The 16636-nt window shown below is 36.7% G+C and overlaps 1 protein-coding gene across 4 annotated transcripts in view; it reads left to right on the forward strand.

Annotated features, from left to right (window-relative positions):
• NUBPL (NUBP iron-sulfur cluster assembly factor, mitochondrial) overlaps positions 1 to 16636 on the forward strand; it is a 322052-nt gene that overhangs the window by 192236 nt on the left and 113180 nt on the right. For all 4 annotated transcript variants that reach the window (XM_058429741.1, XM_032180169.2, XM_058429740.1 and 1 more), the window contains one exon: positions 6614 to 6699. In XM_058429741.1, coding sequence (XP_058285724.1) covers positions 6614 to 6699 — 86 coding nt within the window. The remainder of the gene's footprint in view (positions 1 to 6613; positions 6700 to 16636) is intronic.

Raw genomic sequence — 16636 nt, forward strand, 5'->3', positions numbered from 1 at the left:
GTGAAATAAGCCTGGCCAGAAAGACAAACATTGCATGTTCTCACTTATTTGTGGGATCTAAAATTAAAACAATTGAACTTATGGACAGAGAGAGTAGAGGATAGTTACTTGAGGTGGGGAAGGGTAGTGGGGTCAGGAGGAGATGGCAGTGGCTAATGGGTACAAAAAAAATAGAAAGAATGAATAAGACCTAGTATTTGACAGCACAACAGGGTGACTATAGTCAATAGTAACTTAATTGTACATTTTAAAATATCTAAAAGTTTAATTGTATTGGTTATAACACAAAAGATAAATGCTTGAGGGGATGGATACCCCATTTTACATGATGTGGTTATTACACATTGCATGCCTGTATCAAAACATCTCATGGACCCCTTAAGTATATATACTTACTATGTACTCACAAAAATTAAAATAAAATTTAAAATAAAAATCTAGATTATGCTAGATTAAGGATTAAATTTAATTTTACTAGAGGTCATGTTGTTTATGCATTATTTTCTTACCATAAAATTTGAAGTTCATTCTAGGGCTATCTGAAAATGATTACTTATATGTTATATGAAACTTATATACTATACTAAACTTTGATGTACTGTGCAGCAAAAGAGGTAGTGATTTATATGTGAGCCAGTTACGTTTCTGTTTTCTTCAACAACGATTAGAAATTTTTTTTTCAGGGCAAAACCCAGAGGCTGATTGTATTGTGATTAAGGACTTAATCATTAATTAAGAACACGTATTTCAGCAAAATACCCCATATATTTCTACAAATAGCAGACAAAAAAAATTTTACACCAAAAAAAATCTTCTATAAATATAGTTCCACGAAATGTTTACATGCTTTGTGAGCATTTGACAGGACATGGAAGATGATCATTGTCCTTGTCAAATGTTGTTGTTAGTTTGTTCGAATGGTGCTATTCAGATTATTCTGCAAAGAAACCCAAATGGCATAGATGCTTATTTGTGCTACTGTGTTAAGGTTAATTAAGCACAGAGAAAACCAAGCCAGTTTAATCCCCCTCTCTAGTATCTTATACCTGTTAAAATAATGTCCCTGAACATTTTTATAAAACTTTTATTTATTTATTTTTTATTATTATTATACTTTAGGTTTTAGGGTACATGTGCACAATGTGCAGGTTTGTTACATATGTATCCGTGTGCCATGTTGTTTTGCTGCACCCATTAACTCGTCATTTAGCATTAGGTATATCTCCTAATGCTGTCCCTCCCACCTCCCCCCACCCCACAACAGTCCCCGGAGTGTGATGTTCCCCTTCCTGTGTCCATGAGTTCTCATTGTTCAGTTCCCACCTATGAGTGAGAACATGCGGTGTTTGGTTTTTTGTCCTTGCAATAGTTTACTGAGGATGATGGTTTCCAGCTTCATCCATGTCCCTACAAAGGACATGAACTCATCATTTTTTATGGCTGCATAGTATTCCATGGTGTATATGTGCCACATTTTCTTAATGCAGTCTATCATTGTTGGACATTTGGGTTGGTTCCAAGTCTTTGCTATTGTGAATAGTGCCGCAATAAACATACGTGTGCATGTGTCTTTATAGCAGCATGATTTATAGTCCTTTGGGTATATACCCAGTAATGGGATGGCTGGGTCAAATGGTATTTCTAGTTCGAGATCCCTGAGGAATCGCCACACTGTCTTCTACAATGGTTGAACTAGTTTACAGTCCCACCAACAGTGTAAAAGTGTTCCTATTTCTCCACATCCTCTCCAGCACCTGTTTTTTCCTGACTTTTTAATGATGGCCATTCTAACTGGTGTGAGATGGTATCTCATTGTGGTTTTGATTTGCCTTTCTCTGATGGCCAGTGATGATGAGCATTTTTTCATATGTTTTTTGGCTGTATAAATGTCTTCTTTTGAGAAGTGTCTGTTTATGTCCTTCGCCCATTTTTTGATGGGGTTGTTTGTTTTTTTCTTATAAATTTGTTTGAGTTCATTGTAGATTCTGGATATTAGCCCTTTGTCAGATGAGTAGGTTGCAAAAATTTTCTCCCATTCTATAGGTTGTCTGTTCACTCTGATGGTAGTTTCTTTTGCTGTGCAGAAGCTCTTTAGTTTAATTAGATCCCATTTGTCAATTTTGGCTTTTGTTGCCATTGCTTTTGGTGTTTTAGACATGAAGTCCTTGCCCACGCCTATGTCCTGAATGATATTGCCTAGGTTTTCTTGTAGGATTTTAATGGTTTTAGGTCTAACATTTAAGTCTTTAATCCATCTTGAATTAATTTTTGTATAAGGTATAAGGAAGGGATCCAGTTTCAGCTTTCTACATATGGCTAGCCAGTTTTCCCAGGACCATTTATTAAATAGGGAATCCTTTCCCCATTTCTTGTTTTTGTCAGGTTTGTCAAAGATCAGATAGTTGTAGATATGCGGCATTATTTCTGATATCTAGGAATTGAACTCAGCTCTGCACAAAGTGGACCTAATAGACATCTACAGAACTCTCCACCCCAAATCAACAGAATATACATATTTTTCAGCACCACACCACACCTATTCCAAAATTGACCACATAGTTGGAAGTAAAGCTCTCCTCAGCAAATGTAAAAGAACAGAAATTATAACAAACTGTCTCTCAGACCACAGTGCAATCAAACTAGAACTCAGGATTAAGAAACTTACTCAAAACCGCTCAACTACATGGAAACTGAACAACCTGCTCCTGAATGACTGTTGGGTACATAACGAAATGAAGGCAGAAATAAAGATGTTCTTTGAAACCAATGAGAACAAAGACACAACATACCAGAATCTCTGGGACACATTGAAAGCAGTGTGTAGAGGGAAATTTATAGCACTAAATGCCCACAAGAGAAAGCAGGAAAGATCCAAAATTGACACCCTAACATCACAATTAAAAGAACTAGAAAAGCAAGAGCAAACACATTCAAAAGCTAGCAGAAGGCTAGAAATAACTAAAACTTTTATTTTTTTAATGTAACAGCTGTTTAAGTTAAATAGGGTCTATGGAAATAGATTCATTTTATAAAGGAGTTAATTGAGATCTATTGAGACTTAGTTAGTTATTCAAGGTTATATATTATATTAAGTCTGTCATCAAAACCAGAATCTGGAGCTCTTGACTCCTAGTTCAAGAAGTTGCCAACTTAAAGTTTATGCTGAAGTAATCTAGGGGAGATGATTCTGAAAATATAAGAACATTGTTTAAATTGCTGATCTTTTGTTAAGTGCCTATTTTGTGCAAAATATTATGTCATTACTTTTGTTTGATAAAAAGATGAAAAACATCATAACTGCCCTTGAAGCTATATTGTGTAATGGTGATACAAATAGTAGACAAAAAGTATTTAAAACAGTAACATGTTTATATCATAGGAAAGCTAAGAATACTTTTTAGAGCCAATGCAGTAGAGAACACCCTATATACTAATATATAGTGAAGGAGAAGATTTGGAGGAAATAGCCAAAGAGATTCCTCTGCTTATGTAGGAAGAGAATAGCTCTGAGACTGAGGGCTAATACCCCTTAAATAAGATTACTAGGGCAGTCAAGTTGAGCAGAGGTAGTTCTAAAAGCTATTTATAGTTAAGATGTAATGCTAAATAGTGTAATCATAGAGATAGCTGAGTCCTTGGAAACTATCTAGTGCAGGCACTAGTTTTACAGTTAAAGAAACTGAGACTCAGAGTGATTCTTAGTTATTTGTTTGAAGTTAGTTATACAGCTGGATACAGCCAGAGCTAGAATTTGGTCCCTTCCAAATGACTGGATATGAAAAAAACTAGGAAACAGATTAATAACAGAATCTGGAAGGTGGCAAATTCTGGAAATGTATTGGAGGTATAGAGTGTAATTTTTGCCGAGATGTGATTTCCGTCAGTCTTTGCAAGAGGGGAAAGAGAAGTGTTAATTTTTGGTTTCTTGGGCAAAGTAAATCAAAATAGAAGGCTGTAGTGATTCATGGAACAGTTTGAAAAGTAGGATGAGCTACCTGATAGCCTTTAGGAAAATGACCTTCCCAGCAACGTCTAAGGCATTTTATTAATAACAATAATATGTGTAATAATAATGATATTAACAGTGACAGCTATCATTTATTGAATGTTAGGCATCATGTCAAGTGTCTGTGTATAGTAGTTTATTTAATTATTTTAATCCTGTGACCTAAGTATTTCCATGCCATTTTGTAGATGAAGAAACAAAAACTCTGAAAGGTTAAGTCATTATCTAGTCACACAGGTAGTCAGCTATAGAATCAAATTTTGAATCCTGATCTCTTTGAATTCTAAAAATAGTGTATCTCAAACTTGAGTAATGAATAGGCCCTTCTTCTAACGGAAAAATAATCTTTCTGCACCCCATACTGACTTATTTTTATTATAAGATTACTTAACTAGGTATAAACACAAATTTCTTAAGTTTATAGCTCATATTATGTAGTTTAAAAATTAAATACAAGCAAAACTTACAAAATCAGTAAAATTCAAATTTATGACGTTAATTTAATGTAAAAGATGTTTTTTCCTGAAATGAAGATGCTGATTGCAAGATGAATTTAAAGCTAACTACTACTGTATAGGTTCTTTTGAGTTTGGCATGCCCATACTGCCAGTGCTTTGTGATAACTTAGTTCTCCCACCACTTTTCTCTATTTGAACTTCTTCAAAATATGCCTTCAGGCAATACTGTCTAGTATCATTTGACCTTCACTTGGTGTAATCAGTTGTTTATTGTTAATCTTGCCTCTGTTTTCATTAGTTGTGTCTGCCACTTGATACTAATTTAACAGTTTGGGGCTCTGAATTGTCATAGCATTCTGTATTTAATTATAAGGTGATGGTCAGCCATGTGATCTATATTATGTTTATGTTAATTGTTTTTTAGGTTATCATCTAGAGGGAACCACAAAATTAAAAAAAAAATTCACAGACTCGGCCAATCTTAACCAGGCATTTGTTGTTTTGACCTAAAGAAAAATTGTACCGTACTTTCTCTCGAAACTCTGTACCCTAGTACTACCTGGTTTCTGTAGGGTAGTAGTGGAGATCCAGAAAATTTGCCATCTCCATCCACTTCAGTTCAGGCCTCTACCATTTTGCATCTGAATTTCTGCCACAGCCCTCAGTTTTATTCCCACCAAACTGCTTTCCACAGTGTGAGTTTCTAAGAATATAAACTTCTAGGACTCAGCCTAAGAATCACCTCTTTCTGGACACTTTTCTCCATTGCTTCTCCTATGTCTAGCTTCCCCTTCCATCTGTCATACTTCACCATTTTCTCTCCTAGATTGAATTAGTTAGCTTTTCTTCCTATTTCTTCTTTATAACTCTATAACACCCTGTGCACACCTCTGTTATAATGCTTAGCATATTGTATTGTGATCCTTAGTTTTTCAGTCTTCCAAGTAGAATATTAACAACTTCTTCTTCCTCCTCCTCCTCCCCTTCTTTTCTTCTTCTTTCTTCTCCTCCCCCTTGTTCTCCTTCTCCTCCTCCTTAGCATATTGTATCGTAATGCTTAATTTTTCAGTCTCCCAAGTAGACTATTAACAACCTCCTCCTCCTCCTCCTCCTCCTCATCTTCCTCTTCTCCTCCTCCTCCTCCCGTTTCTCCTTTCCTTTCCTTTTTCCTTTTCCTTTTCCCTTTCCTTTTTCCTCTCTCTTTCTTTCTTTCATTCTTTCTTCATCTTCCTCTTTTTCCTCTCCATCATCCTCTTCGTTGTCATCTTCTTTGTCATCTTCTTTTTTCTTCTTCCTCCTCCTTTTTCTTTTTCTTTCTTCATGTCTTCTTCTCCTCCTCCTCCTCCTTTCTTCTTCTTGTTTCTTCTTTCTTCTTTTTTCTTCCTTTTTTTTGAGATGGGGTCTCACTGTATTGCCCAGGCTGGTCTTGGACTTCTGGGCTTAAGTGATCCCTCTGCCTCAGCCTCCCAAGTAGTTGGGATTACAGGCACATGCCACCATGCCTGGCTATTGGACTGTTAATTTGAAAGTAAAGCCTACCTCGTGCATCTGTATAACTAGCACATTATCTGAATGGGAAGAAAGTTCCACTGATAGAGTTATGATCCTGACTCACTGATTAGTCAGTTGCGATTTTTATTTTATTTAATTTTTTGTTTTGAGGTGAAGTCTTGCTCTGTCACCCAGGCTGGAAGGCAGTGGTGTGATCTCGGCTCACTGCAACCTCTGTCTCCCAGGTTCAAGTGATTCTTCTTCCTCAGCCTCCCAAGTAGCTGGGATTACAGGCACGAGCCACTATGCCTGGCTAATTTTTGTATTTTTAGTAGAGACAGGGTTTCACCATGTTAGCCAGGCTGGTCTCGAACTCCTGACCCCAAACGATCTGCCCACCTCGGCCTCCCAAAATGCTGGGATTATAGGCATGAGCCACCATGCCCAGCCCAGTTGTGATTTTAGAAGTGAGGATTCAAAGATAGGCCAAAACAAAGTCAACATTTTCTTGTCTTTCTCATTGATGTGTGTAAAATATATATGAATGACCTAAATAGTTAATGTAATAGAGTATTTGTGTATGTAAGCAACATAATGTTGGAAGTAATTTCTCCATAGAGAATTAAAAGATAATAGTATTTTGTTTATCTTTGGCTAGGTGCTGTGATTGTCTCCACGCCCCAGGACGTCGCATTGATGGATGCACACAAGGGTGCTGAGATGTTTCACAGAGTCCACGTGCCCGTAAGCATTTACAGCTTCACTGTGAAGAATATAAAACTCCTCTAACTGAAGAAGCAAGTCATTGAAAAATACGGTTGAAGTTTTAATTTAGTCCTGTGCAGAAGTCTTTATGAAAGTCCTAGTTTATCATTATGGTTACTTTAAAAACACACTTATAGGTACAAACATGTCTATACATGATATTAATCCAGAAGGATTGTAAAACACCCTTTAGGTAAGAGTTTTCTATAGAAGTACTACTTCTCTCATGCTTGCAGCTATCACTGACAAAAAAAATTACAAGAGTGTTTTAGGAAATCATTTAGATAGATAGACTTGAATAGATCACTTATGGGGAAACAGATGAAAAAAAAGATTACTTTTTTCCTTCTGCCTCCTACAGTTCAACTCATTTATAGCTCACCTTCTTCTAGGAGGCACTTCAGGATTTTCTGCCTAATTTGGTGGAATGAAAGTTAAAAATAAGATAAAAATAGACAAAATAATTAAAATTAGATGGGGTCAGAAGTGAAGTCAGTAAACAAATTGCATGCTATTAAGAAATTTAAATACATGCTAGGGGTGTACCGTGACTTTTCTAGCATCCAAAGGAAAAGAAAAATAGTACCATTATAAAACTATGCATTTCTACAAAGTTAAAAAAACAAAACAAAACTGGATGCTCAAAAGAGACAGAGCTGAGACCAGAGAGAAATATCTTCCCTAGGTTCTTAGAAAGAAGAACCTGTGTATATAATGAACACACTCTCATCACCTTCTTTACGGTAAATACAGGGTTCTTCCTTCTAGTGTGCCTCAACAAAAGCAGGTGGAATTGTGCTGGAGTACAATTTAAAGCAAACATTTCGGTACAGTGCCAACATGATGCCTCTCTGTGGCTGGCTAGCTAGTGGCCTTGCTTAATTCAAAGACAGATTTTAGAGCATATACATCAGAGCTTTTTAACTTCAGTCTGTAGATTAGCTTCAGGATTCTCATGATTTTTCTCTCCCTCACCTCCCCCAGCCCTAAATTGTATGCCTACATGTATTTGTTTTGGTATGGAACAAATGATAACTTTTATCATATTCTTCAGTTAGACCATGACACAGGATAAGATCCAGTAATGTATTTGAATGAATGGACTTGAAGGGAAGCTTTCATAAATGTTTATCTCTCAGAGGGCTTCTGAAAAGTATAAAATAGTGTAGTAGAATGGTTGAGGTGAATTTCCTCAAGTACCTCTTCTCCCTTGCCAGTTAGCACAGTGCTGTGGGCATTGGCAAGCTGAGGAACTCTGGGTTGGATTGACATGTTCTCGTGAAAATCAAGGAGGCTGATAAGGAAGGTACCTGTATGCTTACCTTCCAGGTGGTCCAAGGGTTTTTCACTAGCGGGTTTATAATTGTAATCAGCAAGTAGTTTAGGGCCAGTATTCTATGTCGTGAACTTTAGGTTGGAAAATTTTTAAAACAATGATAACCAAATGCCTGCCTCACACAGAAAACTCTCTCTAAAGCACCTAATTTGAGCAGTGTTACTTTGTATTATGCCCTCTAAGACAAACTAGACACAAGTAATGCCTACCCAGATAACTAAATAAGGTTACTTATTATATGGGATTTTAAAATATAAATCAGTAAAAAGTTAGAAGGTTATCTACCAAAAATTATGACATTGACTTAAGTAATCTATAATCCTTCTTTCTGGCAGAAATTAGATAACAGTGCCAATTGTCTGTTAAGATCACTCCAAAGTCAGGATAATAGCCATTCCATTTGCACATAATTGAATGCTTAACTTCTCATTCTGTAAGATGAGAGTTGAGGGTGTCTAGCTCACTCAAAAACATAAATTAAAACTTTGAGGAAAAAGTTTTAAACAGAGCAGGAGCAAGACCTTTTTAAAATTTTACCCCCTATAAATTATCATTTTGTATATCAAAATACCATTTCAACTGACACTGTCATTTAAGGTGACTGGCTATGGAGAAAGTCCTACATGGACTTTGCTAGTTAGGACTCTAATGACCGTAGTTGCCAAATTCAGCATATGTTATTTTTCAGTCCCTATGTAAACCTGTATACCTGTAAACCTGGATACTTAATCTCATACTGTTCTGACAGATTTTTTCCTAGATTCTAAGGCAGAGGGTTGGACAGATAATCCTTATGGAACATAACAGAGAGGAAAAGGGATGGTCACTAAGTCCAGGTTAGGCTATTGCTAGGTGGATGCCACTGAAGGATAAACGTTGAGGATATTAGCAAGGAAGTATTATGAGGAAGTGTTCTGAATGAAGGCTGATGGACTGCATAAAGCTCATAGGACTACTTCAGGGATCAGTTAGAAGGTGAAAGAGCTGTTTGGGATCAGAAAGTTGATGTTAGAGTATAAGTTTGCCAAGTTAGGGCAGTTCTGGATCATGGCAAGGTCCAGATGTTGTCTTGGGTTTGTAGGACTTAATGGGAGTAGAAATGAAAGTCATTGGAACTGTGTAATTCTTCCAAGTTGAAATTTATAGTTCTTTCCTCTGGCCTTTTGGACATCTTCCTGTATCTTTATTACAGCTCTTTTTTTTTCCACCCTACATTTAAATTATTTGCCTTCTAAATTACAAACATTTTTTAAAAGAGATAGAAGGTCTTAATCATCTCTTAAACCTGTAGAACAAGATAGGTATTCAGTAATGTTTGCAAGTGAATGAGTAAGAACTTTCCAGCAATAAGCTCTGTGAACAATTGGGCAATCATGATTAGCTACATTGTAAAGAAGGTCTGGGCTATGAGTGGGAAGTGGATTTGATGACCTCTGAGATCCCTCTGGGCCTTAAGAGCCCCAGAGCCAAAGTAATGGTAAAGCATTTGAAATTAGTAAGTGTTTTATAAATACAAAAAAAGATGTTATGCTTTGTTTATACTACTTTATTCCATTTCTTCCCCTTGGTTTTTAGTGCTGCTCTCTGTTTTTCCTCCATTTGACGTGCATTAGTTACCATGGAAACAATGATGTCATTGGAATTCATAGGTATGGATAGAGTTTAGTAATGTCTGCAAGAACATATTGAAGTTAATTTAAATGATTTCTTAAAACTCAAGGCTTAGATAGGGGAAGTAGGAGAAGAGATGAGCTATTAAATTCTCTGTTCTCTGCCTGAAATGATAGCAACTATGCCAAATCCTTAATTATCTCAGTATTTGTAGGTAGACTGTTTTTTTAAACAAAATAAAAATTTTCAGTCTTATACATTTTTAATAATGAGTAATTTATGCGTTGTGTCATTTTCATTTTTCTTGCCTTCTTATATGTGGGAGTACCAGGCACCCTGATTTGGAGCCCTTCTCCTACCATTTGAACTTCTGGTGTCAAAGGGATTTCACTATATACCCCTTCCTTCTTTGATAATCTCATTCCCTGCTACTGAAAAGTAAATTAAAGTATATTTATTCTCTTACTCCTTCGGCACATAAGGGATCACTTAGTTACTTTTAATTCAACAAATGTGATTAATTTATTTTTCCACAAATCTATATTTACTGATATTTAGTGTCTTCTATAAGCAAAGTGCTGTAATAAATTTCCATTAGTGGTTTAGAAAAAAATAAAGAGGATGAAGCCTCTTTCTTCAAGTACTTTATCATCCTGTAGACTAACTCTATTTTGATGCAAAGGCCTTAAATTCTGAGATGCAGGAAAACACTTTTTCTTTCAGGCTATCAGGGATGACTTTATGGAAAAGCCATGATTATTTTTTCCATGCCCCTGTAATTTTACACATCCTGGTCCTTTGCCTGATAAGCCACTGCCAATTTAGGGAACGTATGTATTCATTTTTAACATCTCTGCTCAGACATTATTTCCTCTAGAGAAAGCTTTTCCCAGTATGCCAGGACAAGTTAATACTCCTGTCTCAGATCTACTTACACGTATATTTAGTTTGGTTCTTATTCCACTACAGGTTTACCTGTCAGTCTTCACAGAAGAATGCAAGTTTTGGATAGCAAGCAAACATGTTTTAAACATTCTTAAATGCATAGTTACCTGGCATATAGCAGGCAGGATACTTTGATCTGGGATGTAATGCCATCCACATCTGCTGTACCCTTTACCCCAGCTCATAGGCTACTCTGCCTTGCTTTCTCTGTGCCACAGCCAAACTGGTCTTCTTTCACTTCTTTGAAGTTTCCTCACACCATTTTTCTCCTCAGGACCCTTACCGTGCTTTTTCCCTACTGGAGAACATTTTAACCTCACTTTTCACCTGTTAACTCCTTTTTATACTTTGGTACTTAGATTAAACAAAAGGCTTTTCTCAAGGAGAGGTGCCCTAATCCTTTTTTTTTTTTTTTTTTTTTTGAGACAGAGTCTCACTCTGTCACCCAGGCTGAAGTGCAGTGTTGTGATCTCAGCTGACTGCAACCCCTGCCTCCCGGGTTCAAGCAATTCTCCTGCCTCAGCCTCCCCAGTAGCTGGGATTACAGGCACCTGCCACCATGCCCAGCTTATTTTTGTATTTTAGTAGAGATGGGGTTTCACCATGTTGGCCAGGCTGGTCTCAAACTCCTGACCTCAAGCAATCCACCCGCCTTGGTCTCCCAAAGTACTGGGATTACAGACGTGAGCCACCATGCCCAGCCTGCCCTAACCCTTTTATGAGCTTTTTTTATTTTGTGATCCAATTACACTCTATTACTCCTTTTGTAACTGTTTTCACATTTGTCAGTACTTTCACATTTGCATACTATACTATACTATACTATACTATACTATACTATACTATACTATACTATACTATACTATACTCACAGTATAAGCTCTATGACCACCTGTCTCTCGCTGTGCCTGGAAGATGTAGTTTCTCACTAAATATATACTGAGTGAATGAGTGGAGTAGGATTTTCATAGGCATATCTAGGGACTAGGGAGGGACAGAATTCAGTCTTGAAAGAATCAGGAATACACAAGTTGTGTTCAGGATTGTTCAGTTTGTCTGTAGTTGAGGTAGTTATGCATTGGTTTATTGCCAGGTTTGGTAGAGCCCTAAACAGTAGGCTAAGAAATTTGTACTTTCTTCTTAAGATTATAAGAGGAGTTCATAAAGAATGCTGGATGGGAAGTAGACATCATTAGGATAGAGCTTTACAAAGTTTTAATCTGGTAGAGATGAATAAAAAGAATAGGAGCCAGGAAACATAGAGGAAGTAAGGGAACATTTGCAATGATCACAGTTATTCATGCTGCAGATTGTGACCCACCAACAGGTCGTGAAATTGATACAGTAAGAGATGTAACCAAAAATGCTTAAACCATGTCAGAGTAAATTGCTCTTAGGAAGACAGTCTTATTTCACAAAGATTTGGTCTCAAGTATAAATACACATATGTGTGTATTGTGTGTTTCTTCCTCATGTAACAGTACTATTATAGTAGATGAACAGATAAGCAGAGTGGCCTTCTTCCATGTAGTCAAGATGTAAAATATTTCTTTTATCAGTAAGACAGTTTAAAAAGTTGGAAAAACATGGTGTAGGTGATAGGCAGTAAGGGACTTAATTAGAATAATGCCAGTGAAAATGGAAGGGGAAATGAATGTAATTGACATTTTGAAGGAAGAATTGACAATCTTGGGAATCGATTGTATAGGGTGGGAGAGTTAGAACAAAAAAGGCAGAAATCAAAAGAATTTTGAGAGTTATGATGCCATTAATAAATCTACCAGGAGCTGCTTTGTAGCTCAGGTAGACAACAAACTAGAAATAAGAGGTTAGGTACTCAGTCACAAATCTCTGCCCTTCTCCTCTATGAGAGTTGTGATTTAATAGTGTTTGTCAAGGAAGAAACTGGTAAAGATACTGACAAGAGAAATACTCTTTAAAAAATTTCTTATATACAGATTTTTATTACCACTTAGAGAACTATATTTTTGATATTCTTTTGTGGTTTCAAATTAAATTGCTTTCCAAATTTTCTTATAATTTTTTAGATGATAGGAAACTACTTGCAGAGGCATTTTTGCGTAGTAGTGAAGAGCATGAGCTGAGGAGTTTGAATTGCAGATCCCAGCTCTGCCACTTTGTGACTGTATGACCTGAGTTATTTATTCTATGCCTTAGTTTTCTCAATCATCATATGGGAATCATAGTAATATTTTCCTCAGGAGGTTAAGATGAGAAATAAACAACATAATGCATATAAATGGCTTAAGTACAGTTTTTGGCAGTCTAAGCACTCAATGTTTATATAATGTTATATAATTAATTTTTTCTTATAATTACTTTTTAGAATGTTATGAAACAGATAAATTTACAGATTTTTATGTATTTTACCTGGGTATTTTAACTAATCCTTTTATTTGGTAATAAGAATTTGGGGCTGGGTGTGGTGGTTCATGCCTGTAATCCCAGCACTTTGTGAGGCCAAGGCAGGAGTACTGGTTGAGGCTAGAAGTTGAAGACCAGCTTAGGCAACATATTGAGACCCCTGTCTCTTCAAAAGAATAAAAAATTAGCCAAGTATGGTGGCATGCAACTGTAGTCCAAGCTACTCAAGAGGCTGAGGTGGCAGGATCACTTGAGCCTGGAAGGTCTAGGCTTCAGTGAACTGTGATCATGTCAGTACACTCCAGCCTGAGTGTTAGAGTGAGACCTTGTCTCAAAAAAAAAAAAATTAATTAGAATTTTAAACACTACTGTTCTTTGAGATTTCTTTATTCCTTGAGTATATTCATTGAGCCATCTACATTATCTTCATATAGATTTATTAAGTTGCTATATTATTTTGAATCTAAAATTCTGCATTATTTGAAATTTATATCATTTAAGGAAGGCTAATTGCTGTTACAAGTAGACCCCAAAATATATAATGATACAAATACAATGGAAGTTTCTTTCTTGCTCATGTAACAGTACTATTACAGTAGATGAACAGGTGAGCAGAGTAGCCTTCTTCCATGCAGTCTTTCAGACTGTTGGAGCCTCTGTCATTTTCAGTTGTGACTTCTAAAATTACGTTAGGAGCCATCTTAATTCTAGCCAGCCACAAGGAAAGAGAATAAAGGGGCATGTACCTACCTTGGAGATTTTTATGGGCCAGACCTAGATGTGATACACATACTTCTACGCACATTCTACTAGCTAAAATCAGTCACATGACCACATGTGTCATATTTTTCAAGAAGCCCAAGAAATATCGATTAGTTGTGTGCTGAGGAAGATGAGATCATGAATTTTGGTGAGCAGCTAGCAGTCTATACCACATTTGACCTGGAAACAAATATATAGATTAAATCCTAATGTAGATCACTGAACTGATTTATTTCCTAATAAATAATTCAGAAAATTGTGTAACTATTTTAGTCTTATGAATATTTATTTTATAAAAGAGAGATAGAAATTCTACCTTTCCTGTGGTTTAATTTTTCTGCTAAAAACAAAAAACACAGACAATCCTACTGTGGTCTGGAACTTTTTTTTTTTTTTTTTTTTGAGACAGAGTCTTGCTCTGTCGCCAGGCTGGAGTGCAGTGGTGTGATCTTGGCTCACTGCAACCTCCACCTCCTGGGTTCAAGCAATTCTTCTGCCTCAGCCTCCCGAGTAGCTGGGACTACAGGCTCCTGCCACCATGCCTGGCTAATTTTTGTATTTTTAGTAGAGACAGGGTTTCACCGTGTTAGCCAGGATGGTCTCGATCTTCTGACTTCGTGATCGGCCCACCTCGGCCTCCCAAAGTGCTGGGATTACAGGTGTGAGCCACCACGCCTGGCCAGTCTGGAACTTTTTAGTATTTATTTGTAAAGGTTAAGGATTATATTGTCTTCTTAGAAAAATTAGATGAGCTTTATTACCTTTATAAGACTGGATAGCATTCTGCATCTCAGCCATAATTATTTCTCAGAGACTAGAGATATATGCTCATTTGTGTCTTTCCCCAGGCTCTCTCGGAAGTCTATGTATACTTTGAACTAGAATGCTGTTCTATGTGATTTACATAAATTAAACTCATCTCTCACAACAACCCTGTGAAATACAGAACATCATTTCCCCCATTTTGCACATGAGGAAATGTGGTCGAGAGAAGTTAAATAACTTACATAAGAATATCTATTTGTTTAGTGGGTCATCTGGGCTCTGATCCAAGAAGTCAGCTTTCCAGAGCCTGTATTCTTAACTGCAGTTTCTGTGGATACTCCAGAGTTGAGTTTTAGCACTGTGGACATCATGGACTATCACAGGGTGACATATTCTAGGGTATAAGAGGGTTCTTCATCAAATTTGCTTATTATTGGGGTTCTGATTATTAAGGTAGACAAGTGAAGCCAGAGGAAACCGGTGGATTGAAAATGGGGAGGAGTTAAGGAGCCATAGGTTCTGTTGACAGTCAAGGAGGTATCATGTGGGCCATAAGGGGAAGGGGAGTTCCATGTCTAGGATCTAGGAGAAAGGAATGAAGCCTAAGATTTGACGGCAGCACTGAGTGGTAAGGATGGCTCAAATCAGGCCTGCCCTATAACTGTGCTCTTAATTACTATGCTATATTGCTCAACTTTATTGACTCATTATTATTTTAAGCCACCTAATTCCATGCACAAAAGTCTCTATCTAGTTGTCATCTTGTTTGGTGACTTCCTTATACAAACCAGTCACTCAGATAGTTTGAATTTTGGCTTTGTCATTTACTAACTGTGTGACCTTGAGCAAATAATTTAGCTTCAGAGTTCCATTCCATGATATAGGGACGATAATACCCATCTCATTGGTCACTATGGCAGTGAAGCATGATTATATTTACATTACTTAGCATAGCCTTAGCACACGGTACGGTAAAGGGTAGCTCTGAAGGTTTTTGATACGGTGGTAGACGTTAGAGATCATTATAAATCTTTGTTTTCAAGATTAAGAATTCAGGGCATAGAGAAATTGAGTTGCACCTCATGGACCCACAACTATTTAGTTGGTCACTGAAAGGAGCATGGACACAGGCCTCCCCATTCATTGTTCTTTCCATGTCAAATGACTATTTCTGAAAGAGAAAACGAGAACACCTGTCTCATTTTAAAAAATTATAACATCCGCGCACGTGCTTCAAGGAGTATACCAAAAACTGGTTCGAGTCTAACAAAGAACTGAGAAGCAGTTATGAATCTAATCTATTTCAGTTATTATCATTCATTATTTAACAATGAATTTTTCCTCCTCACTTTTTCTTAAATCATGGCTTTTAATGCTTGTGACAGGTTCCAACCGGCAAGCATTTAACCTGATTGTAACCTGGATAAATTGGATTATATAGTAGCTTAAAAATCTTGCTTGTTACTTACCTGTATCTGGGTTTAAAATGCCAAAAAGAAATTAAAATTGGAGCCTTTTGGGCCTCCTTAATTCAATAGATTTAGACAGAAAAATCCAATATTCAGAGCAATGTTGATATTTCAAGAGAATCAATTTTTAAAAAGTTAAGACAAGAAGTGCCCTTCTGAGCCAGTGATGGATTGGAATACTGCAAAAATCATACGCAAAAAGGTTGTGGTGGCTGATGGTAGCCAGGCATGTAGTATTTGCTTTCTTTCAGTAAAAGTGGCTGAGGTAAAAAGAAAAAAGGACCTTATGCTTTGATGAGACATTAAAAAATGATTGAGCATGCTTACAGCTGTATCTCAGTGGTATTATGTAAATTAAGCTATAGCAAAGCATCTGTTTTCTAATGTTTCTGCTATTAAAGGATATACACAATAGCTCTACAATAAATACAAACAGCTTAACAGTATATGAAGTATTCACAAGATGTAAGGCTTATTTCGCGGGGAAGACATCATAATGGACTTGAATTCTTTCCTATTTAACAGAGAAGAATTTTTAATGAACAAAACTGTAATATGGATATTCTAATGTTCTTACTGCATTAGTTGCCCCCATTCAAAACCTCCTTGATTATGGAGGATTGCTGTTAAGTGAACTTGAGCA

Source organism: Hylobates moloch, unplaced genomic scaffold (assembly GCF_009828535.3).
Source record: "Hylobates moloch isolate HMO894 unplaced genomic scaffold, HMol_V3 SCAFFOLD_16, whole genome shotgun sequence".
Classification (NCBI taxonomy): domain Eukaryota; kingdom Metazoa; phylum Chordata; class Mammalia; order Primates; family Hylobatidae; genus Hylobates; species Hylobates moloch.